The following is a 27,856-nucleotide window of genomic DNA, read 5'->3' as shown; positions in this document are numbered from 1 at the left end:
TAAATCTAGTTTATGTGTTAAATGTATTTTTTACATTTTTTTCCTTCCAAATAATAATCTATAATAAAAATGAAAATTAGAAATCTTGCAGTTTACACACCAGCCACTGGGGCTTTTCTAGACTGTAACTTCCTGTTGTTTCAAGAAATTTACATGAACATTAGCTGCAATGAACAGACTCCAACCCTATCTTCTGTATTACAGCATCTAATGAGCGTGTGCAAAGGTCATTGTAAGAGAAGCTTTGATGTTACCTATTGTGTCTGGTGGTTCCTGCATTATCAGCTGTGTATAGACGTGTTACCTGTCATTGTAACCCTGCCTGTGATGATAAGGAGACTGCTGAAAACTCTTCCTGAGAGGACAGGAAGTATAAGTCTCAAAAAAAAGCCCCACTGGCCATTGTGAAAATTGTAAAATTTCTAATTTTTTTTTTTTTTTTTAATATAGCTCATGATAAGAAAGAAAAAAAATATTGCCAAAACCTTTTCTTAAAAGTACTTGCAACACAAAAAAAAAAATTTTAATAAAAGGTCATTTTCTGATGACACATTCCCTTTAAGGGGTTATCCATGACCAACTCATTGATCACCAGTACATAGGATTTCTGTAGGTGTCCGACATCTGGCGGATATAAGCAATAAGAGCTAAACTGCAGTCCTCAGCAGCAGCCACTAAACAATGTACGTAGCTATGGTGTTCCACTCCATACATTTCTTTCATCCGTCAACTGCCAGAACAGATATCTTCTGGTCGGTGGTGGGTCCTGGGTGTCAGACCCCCACTGATTCCATATTGATTGATATGTTAGTACTGAACAATTCCTTTAATTACCAGACTTGAAGAAGGGATGGGAGAGTACAAGCCTATAATGTAGCCAATATTTGCCGACATCCTAAAACCCCTCCATACAGAATAGAAATCTGTTGGCTGATCATTCGGCCAGCAGCTATCTCTACCGTCCCCTCGTACACGGGAGCCCATCGCTCAGACCGATAGCTCCTGTGTTCTCAATGAGAGAGCCACTGTCAGAGTCTTCTGCTGAGCGGCTTCGGAGGACAGGAAGGCTGAGGGCTGTTGGAAATCGGACATGCTAGATCCTTCTCTCCCCCAACATCATCTTTCGGGGGAGAGTTTGGAGGCCCCATACATTAGACTGTCGGCCAAGTCTTAATTTGGGAGAGGTTAAAAAGAACTTTTGGCGGTGGGTTATCTCCTGGGAGAGCAATAGAATTGGGCTTTTGAAATTGTACTTTCCCCCAATTTAGTTTATCTGTGGAGTGTCGGGAGACCCCCTTTACATATTAGATGGCCATCTGATCCTACCGAGATTGGTGGATTTGGATGACTTTTCTACAATGGTTATGGGAGTTGGGTGTCCTTGTCTTTTAGAGCCAAGGGGTTAACTGTACTGCTGATAGAGCCCCACGAGATAATCCACATGATAGGGTCACTAAAGCTCTGAGCTACCAGTAGGATCCCTCTTGTGTCATTGATACTTGGCCTCCAGGCCCAAGAGGTTTGTGGGAAAAGTATGCGTCTTAGGTCGAAGCTGACGCAGCGTAAGTGACATATCTCAAATACTCAGCCAAGAGGAGGGAAAAGGGCAAAGGCAGATGGATATAATTGTCCTCGCTCCTCCGGACAAATTGCCCTTGTAAGATTGACATCCTGATTGAGCCCAGATCTGGACGTTGCACATCCTGCTAATATCCTTAACAGCTTGCATGATTATATACAGTAGCTGCTGTGACTCCGGTGACACAAACCTAAAAATGACAAGGGGTCATGTACATTTAAATACTTAACCATCCCGGTCAGTGTCAGGTGGTCCTTTTTGCAGACTCTGCCTGGATGTATATTCGTGGTGGGTTTCCAAAAAAAAACTTTAACAGTTATACAATCTGCAAAAATAACTCAAAGGTTATGTACAATGTAAAATCTCCCTGTACAATAAGCCATTTTTATTTCCATCTACTGAGACTGCGATGAATTAGAATATTTTTCCTATTTCAGCCACTGTCCATTTATTCTGATCTTTATTGTCAAGATGGGTGAAATTTCCACTTGGGGAATAAATCAGTACAAAGAATGTAATAAAAAGATGGAACGCATAAAGAGAATGTTTCAATCTGTATTTATAAAGTTGGTAAGGGATAATTAAAGGTTTAAAGAGGACCTGTTACTTGCTGTAAAAATAATTTTTTTTTACCTGGTGTATATGCCGCTTTTCTCCTGAATCCGGCGATGTTTTTCTTTTCTTCTTGCGCCTCTCCATTACGGAGATATGACCCCTTCTTTCCTGTATATAAATCGAGCCTTTTTAGCCAACTGGGCATGCCCTCAAGGAGACTTTAGGACCATGCCCACTTGGATAACAAGGCTAGATTTGTATACAGGTCATATCTCAGGAACGCAGAGTCACAGGAACACAAGAAAAACAACGCCGGATTCATGAGAACAGCGGCATTTACACCAGGTTAAAAAATTAGATATTTATGGGAAATGACAGGTCCTCTTTAAAGAGTTTATCTTAAGGTTCCTTTAATGGATACTTAAATACTGAGGCTAAGCCATCAATGTTTGATTGGTGGGGTTCCAAGACCTGCAAAATGAAGGAGCCGTAAGCCATCAAATATTACCCTATGCCCTCATTTTCCCTACAGAGGTCACTCTGGCCTACATTCAGGTGGTAAGGATTTGCATACCTATTTTTATTGTATATGATCAGCATGGCAGATTGTGCTTTCCTATAATGCAAGCTCATATAAAAAATATCATACATTGTGGTCACTGCATGCCAATGCCACTGGGTGGTCCTGTGCAGGACACTCCTCGGCAGAAGACCGGAATTAATATCCAGTATAGGGGTAGACAATAGTCTGAGGACCATGATAAGGGACTAGGAGCGGAAACAAACACAAGGCTCTCCTGTCCTAGGTTTGGGTATTCATGGACATGATGACAGCTCCAATTCCAAATACCTCCTCCTAGTTTTAGAGAAGACAGATTGGGGCCATGGTATCTAAGGCGTAGGACTTCTAACAGAGGGTAAGACCAAAGTGGAGTAGGGTTACCTTGGGTGCTTTGAGTTCACCGCAGTTCTTGCTCAGCAATAGGCCGAATACAGATCACAGTGTCACTTCTCAACATAGATTTGCCCTTTTGGATTATCTCAGCAAATCATGATACATACGCCAGTCTACCAGGAGCCACACAAGTCACCTACAAAATACAGACTTAAAGGATTTTTTACAGGACTTTAATATTTGAATATTAATATCAGTATTAGTGGCAACCCCAGCGATCAGCAGGTTCATACATTGTGTAGTGGCCATGAATGGCACTGTAAGCGCTCAACAATACTATTGAATTGGAGAAAGCCTGCAGTACCATTTACGGCCACTACACAATGTGTGGCACTGTGCTGAACCTTCAATCAGCTGATCATTGGGCGTGCTGAATTTCAAAGTCATGGAAAACCCCTTTAGTGGTCGTCTCTTGAATTTTGGAATGTCCCACTTTACACATTAAGGTTGCACAAAAAAAGCCCCTCTATAACCAATTAACATAACCACCACTCTTTTTTACATACTTGCCAACTTTTGCAGATTCCATTTGGGAAAATTTATTTTTGCGTCACACAAAAATTTTTACTTTTTCATTTTTAGAGACCGCATTACCCTTCTTTGCCTGTTTCCTGTTCCCTCCATTCTACATCCCTCTTAATGCACAAATGATGCTGGGGCACAAGAAACCGTTATGAAATTGATGGCTTTCGGAGGATTTGGCTGTGCCCGGAAGAATTGCCAACTCTTCCAGGAATCTAGGAGGTCTCTCTTTTTTCCAGGAACTTCCCTGATATCCTGGAAGAGTTGGCAAATATGTTTTTATTAAAGGGCTTTTACACTTCTGGGGACAATTATTTTTACTTAAATGCATATATTTGGGGCTAAAAAAAATTTTTGCAATTGGGTTTCATTAAAAATTTTTCATCATTTTGCTTTTACAGGCTCCTTATTTCCCTGTACAGGTGTGATGTATAGTCATAAATCAGCTGAGAGGAACTCAAAAATTGACAGATAAGAGTTACATAATCTCCCAATAGACATTAGAATGAGCTCAATTACACATTTTCAGTTAACTCATTCTGCAGCCAGCAATACACAGTGTAACACAAAGGCTGTAGAAGGCAAACGGTGAAATTTTTTTTAATGAAACCCAGTTACAAAAATGATTTTTATTTAAAAAAAGCAACATACAATTATGTAAGAATAAAACATTGGCCTTAAAGGTGGACAACCTTTTTAAGTGTCCGACTATGGTTTCTTGGGACAGACATCCATCTATAACAAAATAGTAGCAAGTGGTAGTTTCCAAAGTCTATGGTGGATCTATAAAGCATTGTTGAATTAAGGTCCATTTTTGTGAGTGCCTGAGCCCACCATAGGATCCTTTGGTGGTCCACTTTGACCCTTTGTAAAACAGAATCCCACCCTGTATACACAAGAAGAAAATAGTTAACCCCTTCATGACATATGACATAAACTTACATCATATGTCGATTCCCTGACTTTGATGCAGGCTCGGGTGCTGAGCCCGCATCTTTCCCGGTACATGACTGCTGATTTAATCTATCATGTGTAGCATCATGCTATGTGTAGCACAAGCGATCAGTCGATTGCAGCTTCAAGTTTCCTAAAGGAACTATTAAATACAGTAAAGAGTGGAAAAAAAAAGTTCTCAAAAATTAGAAAAAAATAAAAAAACACAAAAGTTCAAATCACCCTCCTTTTGACGCTTTAGAAATAAAACCATTAATAAAAATACACATATTTGGTATCGTTGTTTTCGTAAAAGTCCGATCTATCAAAATATACATACGGTAAATTAAATTAATCCGTTAAATAAACGGCGTAATGAGAAAAAAAATTGAAAAGGCAGAATTACGTTTTTTTGGAGGGTGCAACATTGCAATAAAATGCAATAAGAGGAGATCAAAATATTATATTTACCCCAAAACAGTATCAGTAAAAACATATGCTTAGGGCACAAAATAAAAACCTTCACCTAGCCCTATATCCCAAAAAATGGAAGCATTACGGGTCTCGGAAAATGACGACACAAGCAAAAATTTTTTTTTCTTCCAAATTTCTAAAAAAAAAAATCACCACTTAAATAAAAAAAAAACTATGCATGTTTGGTATCTGTGTACTTGTACTGACCTGGAATCATATTCCCGGGTCAGTTTTACAATATAGTGAGCATGGTAAATAAAATAACCCAAAAAACAATTGCGGAATTGCTCTTTTTTTTTGCAATTTTAACTCACTTGCAATTTTTTTCCTACTGTCCAGTACACTACGTGGTAGAATGAATGGTGTCATTCAAAAGTACAACTCATCCCGCCAAAAAACAAGCCTTCATACGGCCATGTTGACTGAAAAGTAAAAAAGTTCTGAAATAAAAAATTATTGGAACAATAAAAAAGTTATGGCTCTTGGAAGAAGGGGAGGTAAAAATAAAAATGAAAAAAATGGAAAATGGCCTTGGCGTGAAGGGGTAAAGAACCGTCCTACTGAAAAATGGAGTAAACCAGCGATCAGCCAGTTTATTTGGGGATGTAATGAAGATGCGTCCACTGGGTTTCCCCATCTCACCAGTAGATGAGTACAAGAACCATCTTCAGACACAAGGGAATTCCCTTTCTTGAACAAGTCCAAGAAATGTCGAACTGTGATCCCCTGTCTTTTCTCAGGGATATTCATCATATCAGGTTTCATAATTACTTATTAAAACAGATGCTGATATTCAGAACGGAGATTTCCCCACGCCTGCAGCCTTGGTGTAACCCCATCCTGTATGAAGTCATAGACAATAGCGGCCAGACGCGAAATACATTAGTTCTTACATGAAAGGGACAATATAAATGCCCAAAGCTTTTAGGTGGTCAAAAACAATGTTTTGTAGAGAAGTAGAACATTGATGTTTGGGGTTCTAGAGCAATATCACAACGCTATTTCAGGTCCTCAATCTTAGACTAAGACTTAATCTGAGACTAAGGGTCTTACCGCAATGTAGCACTAATGTTCTAGTCTAAAACTAGAGAACACTGGTGCATGGGGTCTAGAACCATGGAACGTAGAGGCCTAAAGGCCGAGAATAATGGAAAATTTATACTAAGGGTCTTACAGCGATTGAGCACTGCTACTTGGTGTCTTGAACAACTAAACATTGCTGACTAGGGTCTAGAAAAACGGAAGAGGGCACTGCCCTTAAGTGTTCCATGGATCTAGACCTCAGTCAACAATGTTTAATTATTCAAGACTATAAGCAGCAGTGCTCCATGGAACATCAAGGATCCTAAAGCGATGCAATACTGATGTTTGGTGTCTAGAAGAATAGAGCATTAACGCTTGAAGCCTAAAAGAATGGAACGCTGATACTTGAGACATAGGAGAATGGAACGCTGATGATGGATGTTTAACAAAATGGAACACTGATGCTTGAGGCCTAGAAGAATGCAACACTGATGCTTGAGGCCTAGAAGAATGGAACACTGATGCTTCAGGCCTAGAAGAATGGAACACTGATGCTTGAGGCCTAGAAGAATGGAACACTGATGCTTGAGGCCTAGAATAATAGAACACTGATGCTTCAGGCCTAGAAGAATAGAAAACTGATACTTGAGGCCTAGAAGAATGGAACACTGATGCTTCAGGCCTAGAAGAATAGAACACTGATGCTTGAGGCCTAGAAGAATGGAACACTGATGCTTGAGGCCTAGAATAATAGAACACTGATGCTTCAGGCCTAGAAGAACAGAAAACTGATACTTGAGGCCTAGAAGAATAGAACACTGATACTTGAGACCTAGAAGAATGGAACACTGATGCTTGAGGCCTAGAAGAATAGAACACTGATGCTTGAGACCTAGAAGAATGGAACACTGATGCTTGAGGCCTAGAAGAATGGAACACTGATGCTTGAGACCTAGAAGAATGGAACACTGATGCTTGAGGCCTAGAAAATGGAATACTAAATCTTCAGACCTAGGAGAATGAAACACTGACGTTTGACGCCTAGAAGAATGGAACACTGATGCTTGAGGCCTAGAAGAATAGAAAACTGATGCTTGAGGCCTAGAAGAATAGAACACTAATGCTTGAGACCTAGAAGAATGGAACACTGATGCTTGAGGCCTAGAAAATGGAATACTAAATCTTCAGACCTAGAAGAATGAAACACTGATGCTTGAGACCTAGAAGAATGAGACAACGATGCTTGAGAACTAGAGGAATAGAACACGGATATTTGAGGCTAAGAAGAATGGAATACTAACACTTCAGGCCTAGAAGAATGAAACATGATTGTTTCGGGCAAGACAAATGGAATACTGATGCTTGAGGCCTAGAAGAATAGAATACTAATACTTCAGGCCTAGAAGGATGAAACATTGATGCTTGAGGGCTAGAATAATGGAATACTGATGCTTGAGGCCTAGAAGAACAGAACACTGATGATTGAGGCATAGAAGAACAGAATACTGATGCTTGAGGCCTAGAAGAACAGAACACTGATGATTGGGGCATAGAAGAATAGAACACTGATGCTTGAGGTTTAGAGGAATAGAACACTGATGGTTGAGGCCTAGAAGAATGAAATACTAATTCATCAGGCCTAGAAGAATGAAACACTGATGCTTGAGGCCTAGAAGAATGGAACACAGATGCTTGAGGCCTAGAAGAATGGAACACTGATGCTTGAGGCCTAGAAGAATGGAACACTGATGCTTGAGGCCTAGAAGAATGGAACACTGATGCTTGAGGCCTAGAAGAATAGAACACTGATACTTGAGGCCTAGAAGAATGGAACACTGATGCTTGAGGCCTAGAAGAATAGAACACTGATACTTGAGGCCTAGAAGAATAGAACACCGATACTTGAGGCCTAAAAGAATGGAACACTGATGCTTGAGGCCTAGAAGAATAGAACACTGATACTTGAGGCCTAGAAGAATGGAACACTGATGCTTGAGGCCTAGAAGAATAGAACACTGATACTTGAGGCCTACAAGAATGGATTCAATCTTCAGGCCTAGAAGACTATAACACTGAGGATTGAGGGCAAGACAAATGGAACACTGATGCTTGAGGCCTAGCAGAATAGAATACTAATACTTCAGGCATAGAATAATGAAACATTGATGCTTGAGGGCTAGGAGAATGGAACACTGATGCTTTAGATAAAAAATAATTACAGTAATAGTTAATTTTTCTAGAACAAAAGAACTGAAGTTCGGAATTAAAGTTTCTAATGGAACTCCTAGTTAAAGATTAAAAACTGATTTTTTTTTCACATCTCACAAACACTCACCCCTTTTTACTCCAAAGGATCAATCTGCCTGACTAGTATCCCAAGTGAATGGCTAGCTTCACTATCCTATAGCGATATCCCACCAACACTTAGGGTATTAACACAATAGGTCACTGAACATCATCAGAGGGCTACGTTAACGCATGCCGATCCCGTACAACACTTAGGCTAAATAAAATGTGAAAACCCTCACAGTAAGATCCCAATAGCACTCATCTCCAGCTTATCAGATCTTATGTAATGGTTTCATTGACCCATTTCCCAGATCCGTCGTGTCATCAATATGACGAAATCTCACTTCTTGGCTGCCTTGCCAAAATAATGCCATGTGATAGGGGCTCCTTATAACCCCACTGTCCTTGGTCAAATTGCAGTAGTAGTAGTAGTGAGAAGATGTGAGGTCAAGTCATTCATATCGACCATTAGTCAACCACATCCGGAGGCTTTACCTAGAAAGCAAGTCGGTTGTAATAGAGTATGTGCTACGGTTGTCAGGACATACATGGAGATGTAGTTTGGCAAAACATAAAAGTAATTAAAAGTAATAGCACATATCTATACAAATCAAGGAAAGATCTTCACAAAGGTCTTACATAGATAGTCCCATTCCTAGGCTCCTAAGACCAATTTAGACTGTCAAAATATCCCATTATCTACCCATGATGGTGGTATATGACCTTGTCCCTGTAATGTAATATATCATTCTAAAACTTAAAAGCAATGATATTTTTGAGACCTTCCACGTATGACCCTTATTTTTTAGATGGGTTCCAGACCAATTTGTTCATTACAAGGTTTCATGGATTTCGCAATCAGCTGTATTGGGTGAAAGGCATTCATTCACGAGTGCTCAAACTCCCTACAGTGCCTCCACAGGGCAAAACTAAGTATTACACTGTTTTAATTGAAAATATTGGGCCTCATGGATGAGCCGGGTTCTCTTTGATTAGGCCAGGGCTCTGTTAACATCACATTTGGACACTATGGTTGCCTCCCAGATATACGCCAAACATATTCTTCTGTCTCCACTCATCCAACGGAGGCCAAAAGTGTATCCATCATACTGAAATAGTCATCATTTTATAGGATTGGCCAAAAGGGTATCCGTCATGCTGAAATAGTCCTCACTTTATAGGATTGCCTTTGCCCATGTATCTGGAGGGTTTTAGTATGTGAGGATACAACAGCTACAGGCTTATGCTTGACTCTTCATTGAGCAGTCAGCAGATGGCGCTGTTATGATTGTTATAGTTGGTTAATACTGTACTGTATGATCTCTCTGGTTTGTGGTCAGTTTTATCCTCTAATCCTCCATGATGTGATAGGGAGAATATATTGGTTGCTGTTCATTCTCCCACAATTTCTTAGTGATGAATGATTCTGCTGAAAGCTAAAAATCTGCAACACTCAGAACTTGGTATAAAATCGTAATTGTGGCGGCTGTTGTTTTTCTGGGCTACCAGTCTATTGTGCCATTATAAAACACTTCAGACAGTTGTTCCTGAGCTGAAAATGGCTGATAGCAGGAAGCAATAGATTATAGACAGTATGGACTTTAAATTTAGTGGTTTTTTTTTTTTTTTTTTTTTTAAAAAAAGGGGTCGGCTTTTTTTCTAGAAGTCTTAGCCTAGTCCGTGGTGTTGCTCCTTTAGTCTTCCACGGACTAGACTAAAGTGCAATACCAGGCACAGCCAACGGATAAAAGTGGCACTGTTTCTGGAAAAAATAGCAGACCCTTTTTTTTTTTTTTAAAGACAATGTACTTAATTGAACACTAAATGAAAATAGCATGAACAATAGATTTAGTGTCCCTTTAAGTCAAATGGTCCATATATCCAGATAAAGCCCCATTTGGTTGCCAGCTGACGGACCCACAGCTAAGAGTAAGATGTAACCGTAAAAGGATCGAGCTACCGTCTGCAACTGTGCTGTGTGACAGTGTAAGGGCCGAGCAGCTGCGGGCAAGTTTGACAGAGCAATGGGAGGGGGGGTAAAGACAAGTTTACCATGCAGGGACAGTATAGGGCAGAAGAGACGCTAGAAACAGAGAATAGGGATCTGGCAGTTCTGAGCCAGTTGGTTTCCAGTTACAGCAGTGTTTCCATACTTAGCATGCTGACTTGAATCATTAGCTACGCACTCTGAGCCTGGGGGAACGGATAGCATCCTAAATTTACCCAAGGGCGAGCAAGGGTATAGTCAAGCCTACTCCTGAGGGAAGCCATCGAAACATTGCCGGCTTCCCCTGTGCTTTGTTCAATTCTTTCCCATATGTTCGGAGCCCTTTTGGTCCTTTCTCTTTTCACAGAGGGTTAGGGAAGAGGCCACATTTTTATAGGACCCAATCAAAGAAATCAAGAATCTGATTTGCAAATTTTGGGATCTAAATGTAATAATAGAAGAAGTAAAAAGAAAAAAAAAAAACAGTCCAAAAGATGAAGAATATGCAATAAATTAATGATGGCTCCTCTAGTGGTTTAATGGCATTCCTCTTGGGGACGACCCAGGATGGGAAGGGAGTTCCACATAGCTCCGTTGGCACTAATGTCTGGCCATAGTGGTGACCATTTTATGGGGCAGTAAAAAATACACCTGTCCGAACAGCTCACAACAACTGAAGATGTGGCTTTAGCATCGCTCCTATGCTTGGTGACTGGCACTATTGTGCCATGGTAGCCTAGGAATGCCATTCAGGATGCAACGTCTGCTATGCGGCTACTATGAAAATGGTTTTATCTAGTCCTGACTATGTTTCGTCTGGTCTTCTTGGGTGAGATCTGCAATGAAAATCCAAAGAAAAATGTAATTTTTGTGTAGTTTTTTTTTTTTACCTTTTTTTTTAATGCAACATTTAAATGGGATTGACTTGGATTACAATGTAAATTGCTGGGGACCTGCAATGTGTGAACTTGGCCTTATTGTAGGTGATCCTGCAGTGTTATGTGGACCCTTACACGAAATGTATACAGTGGAGTTACCTGATAACGGACCATCATCCTTGTTATTTTTGGACAGGTATAAATTATTCCAAAGTAATGGAAAAAACCCTTTAAGGAGATCCATGAAGATCAGGGAACATTATAGTCGTAGCTGCTTTATTCACACAGCCATTGGGGGTCCTGTTCAGATATGTAGGAAAATTGCGGCAGACCCTATAATAAGTCAATGAGGTCCGACAAGCTATAATGAAATGGTTCAGTGCCCCCTAACACACTAAAAAAGCTGTAGTGCCCCCTTAAAATGTAATAATGCCCCTCCAAACGTTGCCACCTTTGTGTCACCCCACAAAAAAAAAGTTCCATAAAAAATACTATTAAATTATACTTGTCTTATTTACTTAATCTGAGCGACTATGTCCTCTTCTCCCCAGCAGACTCATGCGGGTGGTGACGGAGAGTGGCGGGGCAGGTAAAGTGGTGCTTGCCAGGAGATCCGGGCACTTGGCCAGCAGATTGGGGCATGTGCACTGCACCGGATCTTTGGCAGTAGTGAAGTAGCTGCTATTTTTTTTTTTACATTTTGTGCCCCTAAGAATTTTGAGCCCAGGGCAACTGCCAACATGGCCTCCCCGCGCTATGCCGCTGGCATATATCACCTATTCACAGGATTGTTGGCAAATGTATTATCGCTGGTGCTCCAGCTGCTGAGATGCCCACCAATTACGAGATCAGGGGTCCTAAACTCCCCTGGGAGAGTAGAGTGGTAGTGAGCATGTGCGACCACTGCTCTATTTACTTTCTACATGTGGTCACACGTGCTCACTACTGCTCCATTCACACAGGAGATTTTGGGCCTCGCTGACAGATACATTTAGTATCTATTCCGTGGAGACGTGTGATAAATGTTGTTTAGAGAACAACCCCTTTAAGAATGTAAATTAGATGACCTGTAGGAGGCGCTCTATGGCGTACAGACTGCAATCAATGCACTGTGTACATTTCACTTTAAGGTTTCCATTTCAGGCATGTGCCGCCCCCGCACACTTGAGTTTTTGGCAGACTTCGGGACATTCTAGATGGTTTGGACGGTCAGAGCTTTTACGGCCCCAACAGGGAATCCCAATAACACTGCAGACAGTCGGCACCAAACACTTTATAACACTTTCTGTAATTCTAACCCTCACATATTGCACACGGCCCGATTGTGAATTAGATCCCACATGGTGGTCTCATCAGCCGGCGACTTGTTCTGAAGAATGAACCACAGAATGTTTATGTCATTTTACATGCCCTGATCTGTAACATTCACATTGTATGATGGAGTCCCAGGAAAGCTCCCGAAATTATATAGTATAGACCAGTGACCATCCCCGGAATGTGCCCCCCAGGGCTGATATCGGGCATCGAGGTGGCACGGATGGCATGGGGGGTTGTGCTTGCTGCTCCCAAAGCTGAATGTGACTATAAGACAATTTGTCTATCCACTAAAGGTAGAAGACTACAACCCCCAACATAACCCAATTACTAATTATTATGTTCAATACATAGAAGACTACAACCCCCAACATAACCCAACCGCTGTTTTATTATCCTCTATACATAGAGGACTACAACCCCCAACATAACCTGACCACTGATCTATTTTCCTCAACACATAGAAGACTACAACCCCCAACATAACCCAATCTCTGTTCTATTATCCTCTATACATAAAAGACTACAACCCCCAACATGACCCGATCACGGTTCTATTATCTTCCATACACAGAATACTACAACCCCCAACATGACCCTACCACTGTTCTATTATCCTCCATACACAGAATACTACAACCCCCAACATAATTCGACCACTGATCTATTATCCTCTATACATAAAAGACTCCAACCCCAACATAACCCAATCACTAATCCATTACCCTCAATACATAGAAGACTACAACCACCAACATAACCCGACCACTGTTCTATTATCCTCTATACATAGAAGACTAAAACCCCCAACATGACCCGACCACTGTTCTATTGTCCTCCATACACAGAATACTACAACCCCCAACATAACATGACCACTGTTCTATCATCCTCTATAAACAGAACACTACAACCCCAACATGATCCGACCACTGATCTATTATCTTCTATACACAGAACACTACAACCCCCAACTTATTCAACCACTCACCCTGACTATAGTACAATCCTGTTATACACTACATCTAGGATACTACAATCCCCAACATGCACTAACCACTGAATACAGTTCTACTACACTCTATATATAGAACACTACAACTCCCAACATGATCCGACCACTGGGCTGAACCTTTCATGCTCATAGATATCTGTGAATGAAAGCAGCCGTACCCAGAACTATCCTGTGCAATGTGCAGGACCATTGACTGGACCACCACTTACTTCCAGGACCCCTTTATTTTGGTCCCAGACCGCCACCAATTAAGCCTAAATGATTAGTCATAAAATCACGTCTGTGTCTGTCCTTTAATAGTAGCGTGCCGCTCCAAATCCGGTGCCTCCAGTGATTTCACAAAAATTGCATCAGAGATATGTACAGTATGCCAGCTGCCGGCGCTGCCAAGAGCGGAGAGCACATGATATCACACAGCAGCTCAGTGCTGACAAACCCCTGCCGTCCTACCTGCTATAGCCTACATGTACAGCACCGTAGATAAAAAGACATATTTCACAGCACAGGAGTCAAGTCCCTGGCAGGTGATGACGTAACTTTAGGCCTGCGCACATGGCGGCAACTACACTGTGATGATCCGTGATATCACGGTGAATTGCATCAAGCAGTAAACACTACGCTTGTGACGTTTGGGGTTTGGGGTTTGGGATCTTTGGGACATCCACTGATTTACAGAATTTTCTACAGCCCTTTGGCACGGCTTGGAGATATCAATCACTCAAAATCTGATGCAATATTCACGGCACACATCATTGATTTGCATGGCCTGTTCTGAGTTTCCTGCAATGGAAGTCTCTGTGCTAGGTCAAAGGGATTCAATTACTCTACAAAGTCCTTTCTTTTGGACATCAGTCTTGGGCCAAGATGCTCAAGCTTCACCAATGTCAATTTCTCACCTGGATCTACGACCTATTAGAAAATGTCTTGACTCCCTCTTAATTTAATACCACTATCCATAGGGCGGGTAGATCCTGATAACCGAGCCCAGAAGAGCTTTGATGGAGCAGAGTTGTGCATGTTTGACCTCTGCTCCATCTATTGTCTGTGGGACTGCTGGAAATTGTCAAGCAGTGCTCTCAGCTATGGGCTTCAATTACTCTATAGAGTCCTTTTTTTGGGGTAGCAGTGGTGGCAAGATGCTCAAGCTTCACCAATGACAATTTCTCCTCCGAATCTATGATCTATTAGAAAATGTCATGACTCCCTCTTAATTTAATACCCCTATCCATAGGGTGGGTGGATACTGATAACTGAGCCCGGAAGAGCTTTGATGGAGCAGAGTTGTGTGTGTTTGACCTCCTCTCCATCTATTGTCTATGGGACTGCTGGAAATCACCAAATGCTGCACTCCAGTATCTACTGTAGTCCCATAAGTAATGAGGTTAGCATGTACCGCTCCACTTTATCCAAGATGGGGAACTGGAGAGCCCAGTTCTCCAGATTTGGAGCCCCGTTCTCGGGATCGGTGGGACTATCAAAGGAGAATAGATAGCTGGCCAATCCCACCAAAATTAGGAGTGACTTTAAGCTAATGTGCATGGGGGCCTTTAAGGGTAACTCCATATTTCGGAAACTGCAGTAATTACAAAATATAATAATTAGGATTCAACAACAGCATCAAAACATTGAAAGCACAAAAAAAGGTAATATAATTATGTCAACTAATCACCGTGCTGTAGAGCGTCCACTCCCCGCCAAACCTAGACTCCCCCTTTACCATTTATGCAAAGAAGTTGACAGACACCTTCATTTTTAACCTTCCTTGTACCAAAAAAAGTACCCTAACTTCCCATATTACTCTATGTCTCCTGTCACTCCCTTAACAGCAGCTGCCACTTCGGACTCTAGGGACACCTCATGTTTCCTCGGCTATCAGCTGTTCATCAGCTCGCTGCATGTTATACCGTGCTTTATAGACAGTTTCTAAAATTTCAGATCATAAATTGCACAATTAACGAAATAACATGGAAAAAATAACATTTTGGGTATCACACATGCAATTTTTGAAAAAGTTTTTGGTGCAGGTTTTTTGATCCAAAGCCAAAAGTAGATTCAGAAACAATGAGAAATACAGGACGGACTTCTACTTCCCCAAAAACGGTATTTGGGATTACAAACTTTAGGGAAAATTCAGTTTTTGTTTTTTTTTTTAAAAAATGTCCTCTTATTTGGAAACTCCAATACTAGACCTCTCCGAGGGGTGTACCCCCTCTGATATCAATCACTCATTGTACTACACATATATGCAAGTGATGGGATTGTGGAGTTGGGGGGCTCATAAACAGTAAAGGGTGGCAAATACATATTTTTTTTTTACATTTTAGAAGCACTCCCCTTTAAAAAAAGAGTCTGAGATATGTATTAAAATAATGTAGTGCAAAAAATGGCACTTGCTTTTTTTTTTTTTGCAAAATTCCTGTTTACCCATTTGATCAGACACTTTAAGGTCATTGACTGATCAAATGTGCAAAATGATATTGAGAACTTCAGGCACTGGGTTAATACTTAAAGCGAGAAAAATAAAATAACTAAAAAAAAAACCTACAAAAAGTTATATATATATATATATATATATATATATATATATATATATATATATATATATAGCAAAACTAATTACATGTATTTAAAATTCTCATTTTTTTTATACATTTTAAAAATATTTGTAACACCACTCATAACAGAAAAAAATCAACAAGAAGTTTATTTATCTATTTTATATATATTTTATATTTTTACCACTTTTTTTTTCTCTTAGTCATTTTGGTAGGGAAAAAAAAATGCTGTTGTATTTTAGAGGCAGCCCCGTAGTCTAAGGTTTAAAGAGTTAAACTAAGTTCTACTTAGTAGCAAAATATCAATCACAGGAGTCTAAAAATACAGTAACAAGCAACGTGGCCCATTTATAAAGAAGGAAAAATAAGGGGGTGCCTACCTGCTCCCACAAATAGGAGAAGGGCCGCAAGGCAGCAGCAGAATAACCCTGGTCCTCTCATGGTGTCAGCCAGGAAATCTGGAATGGTTGGCTCCTCTATATATACTGTAGCTGGCATTGGATGCACACGTCACTGCAGGCTGGATCACAGGTGGTCACAGCCCATTGACACAGACAGTTCTGACCATTTGTGACCCTAAAAAAGAATTTAGGGCAAGCGCACGTCGTCATTAACTCAGCTGCAACCGACACACAGAAATACCTACATAATTTTCTTACTCTTATGGATTCTGTTGCATGCCATATTACAGAAGCACTGTTTTGATATATAATATCTCACAGAGATACTATGAAGGCACAAAAAGTGCCCTATAGGTCTGTAGTATGAACCCACAAGGTCCATACACGTGGCAATACTGCAAGTAAGGCTCTTAACCCCTTTACCCTCGAAGGCTGTTTCCACGTTAATGACGGGGACAATTTTTACCATTTTGACCACTGTCACTTTATGAGGTAATAACTCTGGAACGCTTCCACGGATCCCAATGAGATTATTTTTTTCATGACATATTGTACTTCATGATAGTGGTTACATTTATTTGATATGAGACGTTTATTTGGCAAATTTGGTGAAAATTTTGCAATTTTCAAACTTTGAATTTTAATATCCTTAAATCAGAGAGATGTCACACAAAATAGTTAATAAATAACATTTCCCACATGTCTACTTCACATCAGCACAATTTTGGAACCAACATTTTTTTATTAGGAAGTTATAAAGGTTAAAATTGACCAGCGATTTCTAATTTTTCCAACAAAATTTACAAAACCATTATTTTAGTGACCACATCACATTTGAAGTGACTTTGAGGGGCCTTTATGACAGAAAATACCCAAAAGTGACACCATTCTAAATACTGAACCCCTCAAGGTGCTCAAAACCACATTCAGGACGTTTATTAACCCTTCAAGTATGTCACAGGAATTTTTGGAAAGTGGAAGAAAACAATGAACATTTCACTTTTTTTCACAAAAATTTTACTTTAGACGCAAATTTCTTTATTTTTGCAAGGGTAACAGGAAAAAATGGGCCCCAAAATTTGTTGTGCAATTTTTCATAAAGGTAACAGGAGAAATTGCACCACACGATTTGTTGTGAAATTTCTCCTGAGTAAGCCAATACCCCATATGTGAGGGAAAAGTAGGCATTAGACCTACGGGTAATAGGTTTTCCCTTAGGATGGTATAATGGTCCTTGGAAGAGGAGATTCTGTCTTTCTGGCAGAATAATTGAATCATCCAGGGCCATCCTCTTCAGTAAAGGAAACCAGCTCATCTTGGGCCAGAAAGGTAAGATTATTATTACCCTGGTCCAATCTTCCTGTATCTTCCTTATACTGGCCCCCAGATCGCAAGGAAGGTCGGCTGTAATCAGAGTACAGTCATAAGAATTTTGCAGAAACATAAGCAGCTTGGAATTACCCAGGACAGGCCCAGATCTGGTCGGCCCAGAAAGTCAAATAAAAGGGAGGATAGAGTACTGATAAGAACATCCCTTGCCAATCGAAAGCTCACCTCTCCTCAGCTTCTGCGAGAATGGCAGGAAAAGTGCAATATTGAGGTATCAACATCAACTGTTAGGAAGAGATGTTTGGAAGCAGGATTGAGAGGGAGCAAGGCCCGAAAGAAGCCATTGATGACAGCCATACAAAGACAAAGGCGAAAACTGTGGGCATTGAAATATTCAAAATGGAGGAAGGAAGAGTGGGAAAAAGTGCTATTTAGTGATGAAAGCACTTTTTGCATTTTCGGAAATGATGGCAAGTCTTATGTGAGAAGGTTTCCACATGAAGAGTACAAGCCAGAGTGTTTGAGCTTCTCTGTGAAACAATCCGATGAAAGTAATGGTCTGGGGCTGTATGGCAGCCAATGGTGTTGGAAGACTTCATATTGTGGAGGGTATGGTTAATGCAAAAAAATACATAGACATCCTTAATAAGAAAATGCTGCCTTCTGCTCAACACCTGTTTTCAGGGGATTATATCTTCCAGGATGATAATGCTCCTTGTCACAGAGCTAAGACAGTAACGGAATGGAAAAAAAAGAACAAGGTGGCTACTATTGACTGGCCAGCCCAGTCCCCGGACCTCAATCCAGTTGAAAATTTGTGGCACAAGGTATCAATAGAGATATCTAAAAAACAGCCAAGGACCAAGAGAGAGTTGATGGAGTCTCTGATGCAGGCCTGGAACCACATCATCACTCGTGAACATCTGCAGAAGCTTGTTCACTCAATGCCACAGAGATGCAAGTTGGTGCTCAAGAGCAAAGGCTGGCCAATAAAGTATTAGCAGCTAAAGATGCACTCAAAAGGCCCTTTCAGGACTCTGAATTAAATAAAAAATAATAAATCTTAAAAAAGTAAAATTTAAGTCTGTGTGAACTTGCATTGGAAGTTAATGAACTTAGAAACTTGTTCACCATTCTACACACTGTACTGGCATATGTATGGTTATGCTGTAAAAAAAATTATCAAAAATGCGCATACCATAACAATTTATACACTTGGGACATTCAAAAATGAGTATGGCATACAATGAGGGATTACAAAAAACATATATGTTCCACCAGTTTCACTGTAGAGATGCAGAAGTATGAAATATATAGTTTTCTTCAAGCCTATGCAGGACTTTTGAACACCACTGTAAGGTGGTTAAGGATAAACTGGCTCTTAATTGCTGAGGAGAGTCTGCGATTAGTAGAAAATCGTCCAGGTACTGGTCAATTAGAATTCCTTGTTCTCTTAAAAATGCCATAACCTCGGCTACTAGTTTGGTGAAAATGCGTGGGGCCGAGGAGAGACCAAACGGGAGGCATCTGAACTGATAATGCTGTATGTTCTACCTGTCTTTCAATGCGAATTTTAGATATTTCTGGCTGTGAGGGTGAATGGGTACATGATAGTATGCCTCTTTGAGGTCTAATGTGCACATCACCATGTTCTCTCTGATCAGGGGAATCGTGGATCTGATGGATTCCATTTTGAATTTTTTGTACACCACCAACCTGTTTAATGACTTTAGGTTTATAATCGTGGGGTAGTCGCCTCCTGGCTTTTTTATCGAGAACAGGTTTGAACAGTATCCCGAAAACTGTTCGGCCACTGGCACCGGTATTACCACGCCTGCAAGTAACAGCTTTCCGACATCTGTCCGTAATCTTTGCTGGACTAGTGGAGACTGAGCAGTAGTTAGATGGAATCTCTCTTACCATCTTTATCTTTTACCCATCTGCAATTAACTGGAGTATCCATGGATTGCTGGAGTCTCCCTCCTACTCTCATGGTGTCATTGTCTACGCAAGCTATTTCCCGTACTAGAAAAGGTATTTCTGCTCTTACCCCCTTTTTGGTAGCTCCATCTACCCGATTTTCCCTTTCCAGTGTATTCTGGTCTCTGTTGGGGACGTGGTCTCCGAAAGGATGTTATTTTCCTGGATTTTTCCTCTGGAAATCCTTTCTTTTCGTCCGAGGCCTTTTCTAGCATATCATCTAGAACTGGGCCGAACACTCGGAGGCCAGAAAAGGGGATGGAGCACAACTTGTTTTTGTAGTGGTTATCTCCAGACCAGGTTTTTAGCCATACTGCTTGCCTGGCCGCAGTATATAATGTGTCATTTCTTGTAGCAAACCTAATTGATTCGGCTGAGGCGTCGGCCATAAACTCCGTTGCCATTCTTAGCAGAGGGATGCAGTCTCTGATCTCCTCTCTGGAAGTTTTGTTCCTCAGATGGTCTTCCAACTGTTCCAACCAAATGATCATGGATCTTGCTACCAAGGTTGTTGCGATGTTTGTTTTGATTACTGCAGCTGCAGTTTCCCAAGTTTTTTTAAGGAGGCTATCTGCCTTCCTGTCCATAGGGTCTTTTAAGCATGACGAATCCTCAAAGGGAATCGATGTCTTCTTTGCTACCCTAGCTATTGAAATATCAATTTTTGGGATTTCCTCCCACGGCTTGATTTCCTCTGGCTCAAAAGGAAAATGGGATCTGAAACTTGTGGGAATTACTATTTTTTTCTCTACCACCTCCCATGCCTCTAAAATCATGGCTTTAATGTGATTATTGACAGGGAATACTCTGTTCATACGGGTTCTCAACCCTCCGAACATTTCATCTTGTACTGAGGAGGGCTGGAGAGTATCTTCCACTTTCATAGTGTTCCTGATTGGCGATAAAAGTGGTTCAGTGTTTTCCCAAGAAAAGAGATATTTTTTCCTTTCTTCTGGGGGAACTGAAATAGATCCGTCCCTTTCATCCAGTTCAGGATCGGAGCAAACTGATCATTCTTCCTCCTCCTCTGAGCTATATTCTATCTCCCACCAGGGTCTCTTTTGCCTAGGTCCAGGTTGGGAAGTTTGTGTGGGGATTATATCCGCGACTGAACTTTGGCCCTTCTCTCTTATTATGGATCTTATGTCCGACATAAAGGAGGAATGTTCATCCCTGACTACTCGGGCAATACAGTCGGTGCATAATTGCTTCCCATATATGTCCGGTAGCTTCAGGTTACAGATGGCGCATCTTTTTCCTTTTTTCTTAGGGGTTGATGATGTCGTGGATTTTTTAGAGCCCTCCTTGTCCTACAACAACATGGGACCATATAGTAATATCCTACCGAGGACAGATGGTAGCAGGTAAACTTAGACCAGGAAACTCCCGTTAAAAATCACATGCACTGGGGGTTCTGCTGGCATATCAGGGCAACCAGTTGTTACTCCTTCCATGGCTGGTGACCAAGACACAATGATACCTCAGATCCAGCCCCACAGTTAAGTAGCCTTTGTCTCACCTGTCTTCCATCTGCTTCATCAAAATTAGGCATTTCCCCTTTAATTGAAGGTCTGGCGTGCTTTTTTTCAAATGAAGACCGAAACTGGAAGTGCGTTCCAGCATGGAACGCACGCAGGCTACTAGAGGCATGCATTTTCCTGCCCCTGTAACTGGAAATGACGCTCAATCTTCTCTCCTGCGCACGTAGGATCGCGCGCAGGGCTGCAGCGGCATGGACCCAGGGCCCCCTTTGCCGGGGAAAACGGTCCACCTTGGGAGCCACCTGCTCAACCGGCCAGGCTGAGGGACCCCTTGTCTGGCTAGCTGTCAGCCTCTGGACCGCGGCAGAAGGAAGGGAAGGAGTGCGAGGACCCTATCCCGATCCTCCTGCGTCCGGCCTTAGGAGCTCCTGCTCACTGCAGGTGAGTTCTTCTGCGTCCTGTCTCCGATAGGTACAGGAAAAACACTGAAGGTATGGGTGGAGGGGGGCCTTTTAAACTCTTCTGTGTTTCCTGTCCGGTCCCTATCAGAGATATGAAGGACGTCCTCCTGAGGGTGCGGTCAGTAGGGACGTCCTGGAAACCACTGTTTGGGCGCACAGCAGGGCTCGGAAGGGAAGGAGCGCCATTTGAATGTAAAATTAGCTTGAATAATTAGTGGACGCCATGTCACGTTTGGGAAGCCACTGATGTGCCTAAACAGTGGAAACCCCCCCCACAAGTGACCCCATTTTGGAAACTAAACCCCTTAAGGAACTTATCTAGATGTGTGGTGAGCACTTTGAACCCCCAAGTGGTTCACAAAAGTTTATAACGTAGAGCCGTGAAAATAAAAAAATTCACTTTTTTCCCATAAAAATGATCTTTTAGCCCCAATTTTTTATATTCACAACGGTATTAAGAGAGATTGGACTCCAAAATTTGTTGTGAAATTTCTCCTGAGCACGCCGATACCCCATGTGTGGGGGAAAACCACTGTTTGGGCGCACGGCAGGGTGCAGAAGGGAAGGAGCACTGTGTGACTTTTTGAACGCAAAATTGGCTGGAATCGAGAGCGGACTCCATGTCGCGTTTGGAGAGCCCCTGATGCGCCTAAACAGTGGAAACCCCCCACAAGTGACTCCATTTTGGAAACTACACCCCTCAAGGATTTTATCAAGGGGTATAGTGAACATTTTGAACCCAAAGGTACAACGGAGAATTTGATAACATTAGGTCGTCATATTGAATATGTTTGTCATTAGTCTTGAGTGCAAGTGCTCGCTACTTGAGTTTGCATCGGGTACTCGGGTATGAACCAAGTATCGCGGGTGCTCGAGTGACATGCTCGAGTGACATGCTCGAGTCCCCGCCCCGCATGTTTCATGGCAGGCAATCCCCCTGTGTTATTTTGGCTGTATAACAGCTGCGAAACATGCGGGGCAGGGATTCGAGCATGTCACTTGAGCACTTGCAATGCAATACCCGAGCACCCGATGCAAACTCAAGTAGCGAGCACTTGCGCTCAACACTAGTCGCCATGTCGTCATCATTTTTTTTCTTTACTTTTGAAAAAATCCCAACACAACCCTAACCCCAACCCTAATCCTAACTGTAACCCCAATCCTAACCCCAACACAACCCTAACCCTATCCCGAGGGATCCATTCACTATAATGAGGCATCAGAGTTTCTCTGGACTCCACCTAGCCTCTGTTCAGCGGTGTCCTTTTTTTTTTTCAGAGATTCACAAAACTGTGGTCAACAGCACTTTTATGCACGCCTAATAAAAGGATGGGACACCGTGGGATCACAGGACAGACAGTGTCCACGGTGCCTCCATCTGCCTCATTACAGGGAATCTTCCACCAGGGGTTCCGTCTGAATCGCGTATTTCAGAGATTTAAATGGAAACCCCGGTGTAAGCGCTCAGCGCAGGATAAATGTGAGCAGAGCCTTACTGCGATCTTTGGGAGGCAAAATTCACAGCAGGTGAAGAATTGGTTTTATTTTTTAAGCTGTTCCCCGTGTGGTATAAGTGATCAGATGATGTTATTCTTCGGGTCGGTGCGATTACAGCGATACCAGATTTATATTGGATTTATGTTTGGCTGCTGTTACACACTAAAAAACGCTTTTTTTTTTTTTGCAAAGACTAGTTTTTGCATCACCATATTTTGAGAGCTATAATTTTTCCATATTTCGGTCGACAGTCATGTAAGGGCTTGTTTTTTGTGGGACAAGTTGACGTTTTTATTGGTACCATTTTCAGGCATGTGACATTTTTTGATCGCTTTCTATTCCGATTTTTGGGAGGCAGAATAAACAAAAACCAACAGTTCAGGAATTGTTCTTTTTGTTTTTCTTATGCCATTCTGCATGTGGTAAGATTGATAAGGCAGCTTTAATCTTCGGGACAGTATGTTTATAGCAATACTACATTTATATAGGTTTTTTTATGTTTTGGCGGTGTTACACAAAAACTATTTTATAGAAAAAATTTTTTTTTTGCATCGCTTTATTTTGAGAGCTATAACTTTTTTATTTTTTGGCTGATGGAGCTGTATGGCAGCTTGTTTTTTTGTAGGATAAGATGAAATTTTCAGGGGTACCATTTTTATTCACAGTCATCTTTTTGATCGCGTTTTATTCCACCTTTTGTTCAGCGGTATGACGATAAATCATCGTTTTTTGCTTCGTTTATTTTTTCACTAAAGGGGTTAACTAGTGGGACAATTTTATAGGTCAGGTTGTTCCGGACGTGGCGATACCAAATATGTGTACTTTTATTGTTTATTCTTTTTTTTTTTCATAATATTTATTTATGGGGACAATATATATATATTTTTAAAAAAAATATTTTTGCAACTTTTTTTTTTTTTTACTTTTTTTACTTAATCCCACTATAGGACTTTCAGTTTCTGCAGTCTGATCACAGTTATAAGGTATAGCAGTGCATGATCACTGCTATATCTTGCAAACTGTCAGCCCTACAGACACAAGTTACTTTGATCATACACTGCGCATGATCAAACTAACTTGCTGGGACCTGGATGTCGGGTCACCATGGCAATGATCGGGAGCCCACGCTGACAGTGCGGGGTCTCCTATCTAAGAGCAGAGTGGCTGCTGTCCCTCTGCTCAATCGCTAAATGCTGCAGCATTTAGGGGGTTAAAGTGCCGGGTGTCAGCTGTCAGAATCAGCTGACACCTGGTGGCCAGGCCCAGCGCCAGCACCCGAGCAAGTGCCGGGGCCCTGAGCAGGTGGGGGGCCCACTCGCCGTCGGGCACCCCTATGGAACCCATGAGCGGAGGAGAGCGGTGTCAGCACCCGTCCCCGCTCAGGGCCCCGGCAGCCGACACAATACTTACCTCTCCCCGTGCTTCGGCAGCAGCTCCGGTCTCTTCCGCGTCCTCTGACTGTGACGTCTCAGGTCAGAGGGCGCGGTGACGTCTTTCCACCGCGCCCTCTGCTGAGCAGTCACAGACGCCGGCGACGCTGAAGTCCAGAGCAGAGCAGCGGCAGCAGGTGAGAAGTGAGGTATTTGTTTTTTTTTATATGTATGGAGGCATGGGGCATTATATGGGGGGGGGGTGACATCCTGGTCCTGCATGGGGCATTATGTGCGGGGAACAGCCTGTGGGGGTGTGTGTGTGCGTGTGTGTGTGTGTGTGTGTACCGCCTGCATGAGGCATTATGTTGGGGGGGGTGACAGCCTGCATGAGGCATTATGTTGGGGGGGGATGACAGCCTGCATGAGGCATTATGTTGGGGGGGGGGATGACAGCCTGCATGAGGCATTATGTTGGGGGGGGATGACAGCCTGCATGAGGCATTATTTTGGGGGGGGGGGGGTGACAGCCTGCATGAGGCATTATGTTGGGGGGGGTGACAGCCTGCATGAGGCATTATGTTGGGGGGGGGTGACAGCCTGCATGAGGCATTATGTTGGGGGGGGTGACAGCCTGCATGAGGCATTATGTTGGGGGGGGATGACAGCCTGCATGAGGCATTATGTTGGGGGGGGGGGTGACAGCCTGCATGAGGCATTATGTTGGGGGGGGGTGACAGCCTGCATGAGGCATTATGTTGGGGGGGTGACAGCCTGCATGAGGCATTATGTTGGGGGGGGATGACAGCCTGCATGAGGCATTATGTTGGGGGGGGGATGACAGCCTGCATGAGGCATTATGTTGGGGGGGGATAACAGCCTGCATGAGGCATTATGTTGGGGGGGGATGACGGCCTGCATGAGGCATTATGTTGGGGGGGGATGACAGCCTGCATGAGGCATTATGTTGGGGGGGGGGTGACGGCCTGCATGAGGCATTATGTTGGGGGGGGGTGACAGCCTGCATGAGGCATTATGTTGGGGGGGGATGACGGCCTGCATGAGGCATTATGTTGGGGGGGGATGACAGCCTGCATGAGGCATTATGTTGGGGGGGGGGGATGACAGCCTGCATGAGGCATTATGTTGGGGAATGACAGTCTGCATGGGCCGTTATATGGGGGCCAGTATCCTGTAAGGAGCGTTATATGGGGGCCAGTATCCTGTATGGAGCGTTATATGGGGGCCAGTATCCTGTATGGAGCCTTATATGGGGGCCAGTATCCTGTATGGAGCGATTCACCGGTTTCTGAGCTATTGTAGAATTTACAATAGATATCGCTCATGTAATGTAAGACAAATCTTAGGCCTTATACAATATATATATATTTCTCTGCGATATCTGTGCATCATGAATCGTGGTATGTGTTAAAGGGGCCCACTGAGTCTCTTTCACCCGCGGCCCACAAAAACCTGGAGCCGGCCCTGCCGGCAGTGATTGTGCCCCATGTTGTAATAATACATACCTGGTCCAAAAGGCTCAGGACACAGGGCTGTATTATTACATACAACGTCAGAAAGGGGTTAAAGAAAACCTGTCATTAGGTCAAAAGTGTCCAGTGTTTGCTCCTATTTTGTTCCCGCTACTCACCTGAGCATTCCGGTTTTCGTTCTTTTTAAATTCGCCATACGGTTCCAGAGATATGGGCCTCTTAATATAGAGGTAATTTTTATGGCCTTTCCAATGGGGCGTGGCATGCAGAGCAGTCTAAAGACACGCCCCCAGAGAATACCATGAGCCACTCCCCCTTGAAAAGAGCTGTAAAAGATAGCACTACATAAAAAGACCCATATCTCTGGAACTATATGACAGATTTGAAAAAAACAAAACATGGATTATCCAGGAGATCAGCGTGAATAAAATAAGAGTAAGATATGGCCATTTTTCACTTTGTGACAGTTCCTCCTTAAAGGGGTAATCAGCATACAAAATGCTGGAAAAATAATAATTGTTAGATTAGTGAGGGTAAAACATCTTGGAACCTCACGATCACTAGAATAGGGGTTTAATGTCCCCATTTCTCCTAAGTACGCAGTCAGGAGTTGAGTGAAATGGGCAGTTGTGCTTTCTTCCTGCAACTCATCATTGTCTACAGGAGTGACAACCTCTTTAAACCCTAAGCAACGTGCTTAAAGGATTTTTTTTTTTACTTAAATAAATATATATATATATGTATATATATATATATATATATATATATATATATATATATATATATATATATATATATCTTTTTTTCTGCTAAAAATCATTGTATATACTCGGCTTTGATGAAGAAGTTAGCCTTCTATAGCCTGACTGTCTGTTGTTGGCTGCAGAATGAGTTGACTGAGTGACTCCAGATGGGGAGTTTGTAACTCTTATTTTCTTTTTTTCTGAACTTCTCTCAGCTGATCTGTGACGTCAACTTTTATGTTGTCATAAATCACCTGAGAGGATCTCAAAAGAAGAAAGATAAAACTTGCAAACTTTACCATCAGAGCCAAGCTCACTATCAGTGTTCTCAGTTAACTCATTCTGCAGCCAGGAATAGATGGGAAACGGCACAACATTTTTTAATGAAACCCAATGGCCAAACATTAATTTTTAGCCAAAAATACATCCATTTAAGTAAAAAATAAAAACTTGCCTACAAACGTGTCCATGCTCTTCCATGCTACCACACAGAGAACATAGAATACAACAATATAAAACAACATTTTATTTTTTTGTCACTTGTTTCCAGGACAAACCTGGTATATAATGATTTTGGATGCCCCTCAGGTCCTCTCCCCTGTACTTTATGAATTGGACACATAAAAATAACTATACCCGCATAGCCGCATTATTCTAATACTACATGACGCCTTTTTTCTGCCTTCCGGACGTCAGCTGTCCCCACTCTGGTTATGTGGAATGCTGTTGCTCCTAAGGGCCGGTTTAGGATTAATTCCTATGGTTTCCGAATCAGCCTGACCCATCACAATCCTTAACCCCTTTACTGCCATCAACCGTGCATTGTCATTATCTACTAAGGTACTTAAAATAGATCCAAGTTTTAGAGGATAGGCTTGTAGAAGAATTTTGCCTTTCTTCCAGTTATAAGACTAAAGGCCCAATTCATCATTTGAGGGGATTTTTTCTTTCTTTTAAGTCACATTTTGTTTTGGCGTGAATTATTCAGTCATTTTCTTGGAAAGGGTCAAATTGTTTAAAAT

The 27,856-nt window shown here is 42.0% G+C and overlaps 1 protein-coding gene across 2 annotated transcripts in view; it reads right to left on the bottom strand.

The window, feature by feature from the left end:
* SRL (sarcalumenin) overlaps positions 1 to 16,572 on the bottom strand; it is a 33,571-nt gene extending 16,999 nt beyond the window's left edge. For both annotated transcript variants that reach the window (XM_073648255.1, XM_073648256.1), the window contains exon 1: positions 16,460 to 16,572. In XM_073648255.1, the coding sequence (XP_073504356.1) occupies positions 16,460 to 16,520 (61 nt within the window). In that variant the 5' untranslated portion in view covers positions 16,521 to 16,572. The remainder of the gene's footprint in view (positions 1 to 16,459) is intronic.
* Between the last annotated feature and the right edge of the window lie 11,284 nt (positions 16,573 to 27,856).

This window comes from Phyllobates terribilis, unplaced genomic scaffold (genome assembly GCF_046119375.1).
Source record: "Phyllobates terribilis strain yellow unplaced genomic scaffold, ASM4611937v1 Scaffold_9__5_contigs__length_417890890, whole genome shotgun sequence".
In the NCBI taxonomy this organism is placed as follows: Eukaryota; Metazoa; Chordata; class Amphibia; order Anura; family Dendrobatidae; genus Phyllobates; species Phyllobates terribilis.
This window is presented reverse-complemented; position numbering and strand designations above follow the sequence as displayed.